General features: G+C 36.9%; 1 protein-coding gene across 1 annotated transcript; it reads right to left on the bottom strand.

The window, feature by feature from the left end:
* Positions 1–1,935: 1,935 nt before the first annotated feature.
* On the bottom strand, positions 1,936–3,091 carry LOC137254013 (sodium/calcium exchanger regulatory protein 1-like). Its single transcript, XM_067791670.1, has one exon. It carries the CDS (start codon positions 2,903–2,905, stop codon positions 2,264–2,266), a length of 642 nt encoding a protein of 213 aa, XP_067647771.1. The 5' UTR covers positions 2,906–3,091; the 3' UTR covers positions 1,936–2,263.
* Between the last annotated feature and the right edge of the window lie 766 nt (positions 3,092–3,857).

Consider the following 3,857-nt stretch of genomic DNA (forward strand, 5'->3'; position numbering starts at 1 on the left):
CACTAACTTTGGAGGCCCGATCCACCGATGCCAGTGGCACACCCCCTGGAACCCCCCTGGGGGTTCACCATAAATGTTTGTATGGTTCCTTCTGCAAAGTTTCTTATTTTGATCCCTAGAATACGATTCTCACAGAGCAATGAGCGATTTTTAAATAGACCCTCCCTAATGTTCATCATCCGGCCAAATCGGTTTTGATAACATACCCTGTCCGCTGGGGTTGAAATGCTTTTTCAGTACATACTTATAGAGGGGCTTCGTCAACACAGTAAAGTCGTCTATATAGCAAACCACGGCGGAAAACGTTTCCAATTTTCTTCGTCTCGATTCAGATGTTTCATTCTTGAATTGCACAGAATTTGCATACAGGTTGCGGTCAACCTCTTTAGACTGGCGTGAAAGATGATATCGCTTTGTATTGGAACAGCAGCGCGTGTCGTACCACGTAAAAAACTTCCTTAAGGCTTGATAATGTTTAGTGTACTGATGATTTGCGGCGAAAAAAGGGAGCAGAACAGTTGTGTGTTCGTTACTGGCGAAATTATAGAAATTGTTCGATATGATACTCCCAGAGTTTAACAGCGGTACACTGAACCAAAAAAGTGCATGTTTACTAAGAAAAAGTGCGTATATTTTAAGAAAACCTCTCAAAAAACCGTATTCATAGAATTTAAGAATATAAATACATTAAGATATCCATGGTTTCTTATATTATAAGAACGAAGTTTTGTCATAAATATACTTTTCTTAAATTACATGCAATTTTTCTTAAATTTTGAGAAAAAATCGAAGTGAATTTCTATGAAACTTTTTCGTAAGAAAACATGTACGTTTTTGGTTCAGTGTACCACCATTGCCTTCATAATTTTTCAGGATTTACAAAGAAGGTGGTATGTAATGTACCTGTTATTTTTAAACGGTTTTATTTAGCTTGAGTTGACAGGCAGGCTGCATGCACGGCCGTTGTGAACGAATTTTGTAATTGAAATTTAAGTAACTTCCCGATAAGCTACAAGCTTGAAACTTGGAATATAGTTTAGAACCCGATGACAATGCAATAATAAGAAAAAAATCGCCGCTAGGTGACGCAAGGATCGAGATATTCGTAAAATTCGCATTTGTGGTCCGATTTGGCTCATATTTGGAACAAATATTGCATACAGTCCGGTAGAAGTGACATCAAAATATTTTGGAGTTGGAGGAGGGACAAGCATACGTGGTGTAGAGTCGAGTAAAGTCTTTGGAAGGATTATGTATTGAGGACTTAGGTTGTAACAAATTGTCAGGAAAGAGTCCTTGTAATAATGAGTCACTAAATGAACTAAATAGAATGAGAAATAATAGGCAATTAAATAAAGACTAAAAACTTGAAAATAAATTAATTAAAAAAAAAGTTTTAAGTTAAACGGTTTTATTGAAAACAATACTTACATGAAGTAATAATAATACGAAAAGCTAGAAAATAATTAGGTAGGTCCTACGTACTAGTCATCACACCCCTTATCAATCTAGGGCGTTGATCAGACAATTAAATAAAAGCGTTGGACGTGTCATATTTCTATTGATAGTCATAAGTAAAACCAACTGAACCTTAATCACGTTATGCCTCACATTTTTAGAAATTTCCCGCGCCCAACGCTTTTATTTAATTGTCTGATCAACGCCCTAGATTGATAAGGGATGGCTATGCTGACACTGACCATGGCTTCAAAGGGCTTAGCTTTTTGGACAGTTTCTGCAAACTCTGTGGCTATGATAGTTTAAGACGCATCATTGCTTTTGTTTTTCCGATGTTCTATCAGTTCGTCTAACTCGCTTCATTGCACTTTCATTTCATTGCAACTCGTCGAGTCGTTTTCAAGTTGCTAAGGCAACCAAATTAAGTACCCTTTGTATTAGCAACTTAACTGCATATGTATATTGTACAATATTTTACGTATTTACATTTATTGAATTGTTTCTTTTTTTTTTTTTGTGAAAACAGTGTAACCGGACAAAATCGAAAACCGTACGTACATTTTTGAGGGAACAACATGAAGATGACATTACGGAAACACGCTAAAATTGTTGTTATGCGATAAAATATTTTAGACCATAATAATTAGTAATAAAATAATCTTGGATAAAATTATTCTTTACTATTCAATAGCCCTAAAACATTTAGTCTACATACTCAACACTTGTATCGCGTGCTTCTTTAACCTTTACAAAGCCACACATACATATATATATAACTTTGAACATGCAATGTGGTTTTCCTTCACTAAATTTCCTTTTCAGATTTGTTGGTATTTTGCGATTCCTTTGGTTTTTTTGATTTGCCAAAACAACCACAACAACTACCACGATCACTCTCGTGCTCTGCTGGTTTCGCTTCATTCGCTTCCCTCGCTTCCCACATTTCTTTGCACATTAGCTCATCGGCAACTTGAAATATACGCACCGCCTGAACGTCACCCACCATATATTTGGCTATCATTTTATCATCGTGAAATTCACGCACTATCGTCGACGGCATATCACCCAATTGATGTTGGATCAGCACATTATTAAACATGGACATGGTTGTTCTCATTTTACGACCATCTAAGGTTTCCTCGTCGAATGGTTTGCACAGCTGAAATCGTAGTATCGTTGTAGCGAAATCTGACACCGTTATCAGCGCATAATATTTTTCGTTTCTACGCAAAGCGATTACTGGACGCACTGAGTTTTCAATTTTACGCAACACTGGACCAACACCTAAGGCACGCAAATAGTTATCGTAATTTGATTCGTCTACGAGTTTGTAAATTTTTCCTTCCCATATTTGTGGTGAGCATTCTGATTTATCCTTTTCTATTTCATCTTTTTTGAATGGCTTGACATTTTCATTTTGATTTTTGTATGCATTTTGGTTTTTCATACTTTTCTTTGACCTTTTTTGTTCTTGAAATGGGAGGGTCGCCAATCACTCTGCAAGCTCGTAGACGATACGCCAATTTATCTCTCTTTTATTTTGATTAATTTAGAATTTACCAACATGTATGCATATTAATTGACGATTTGTAGAAAGTTAGAGAAACTGTTTTTTTTTTGTTTCAAAATATAAACGTAGAAAATAAGTTCTTTGGTTCCTATTTTAATGCAGATCCGGTAGGAAAATGTTTTATCGGTTATGCCTAAAGAGTAGAAAAACATGCCTATTACGGTAAATAAATTCATGATTACGCTAGCAATTACCTGTCATAACTTGTTAGACTTACTATTATATATCGTCTTCCTATAGGACAATGCGAGGTGGCTCAGTTGTATGGACTTCAAAGAAACGTAGTAGGCCAGAGCCCATTTCAAAAAATCAAGGTCTGCAACACAAGTGAATTCGGTTTGAAAAATGTTTCGTCAGATAATTATACATAATATTCTTCCAGAACGGTGAAGCCCCGCAGCTTGTCTTATTTTCTCCAGCATCAAATAAAAGGTCTGTCTGAAACCTTGTTTTGTTTCGAATAGCTCGGTGAGAACCTTGGCAACTCTGACTGAGCTGATGGTATTGCTCAACGTCATTTTCCACAGCCTTATAAGTTTTTCGGGAGAAACAGATTCAGACATATCGGCATATAGGCAGCTACTTCTCGTGCTGTCGTAGGCAGCCTTAAAATCGACGAAGAGGTGATGCGTGTCCATTTTTGTTTGCGTAAATTGGTTAGTCTAAGGTTGTTGTACCTGCACATTCTCTTCCACAATTTGTTTCCCCGCGCTTGGTTCCACGCCTATTCTGCTTGGTCGATTACGTACAGCTATCGTCTTCTTTTAGGCTCGCTCAATATTATTAGAACGGCACAAGCTTCGAGCGATGCGTCCTGTTTTCCATGTAT

Source organism: Eurosta solidaginis, chromosome 5, assembly GCF_040869045.1.
Source record: "Eurosta solidaginis isolate ZX-2024a chromosome 5, ASM4086904v1, whole genome shotgun sequence".
Taxonomy (NCBI): domain Eukaryota; kingdom Metazoa; phylum Arthropoda; class Insecta; order Diptera; family Tephritidae; genus Eurosta; species Eurosta solidaginis.

Excerpts from the sequence above, each read along its gene's own strand:
- LOC137254013 (XM_067791670.1), bottom strand. The coding sequence starts at position 2,905 with ATGAAAAACCAAAATGCATACAAAAATCAAAATGAAAATGTCAAGCCA.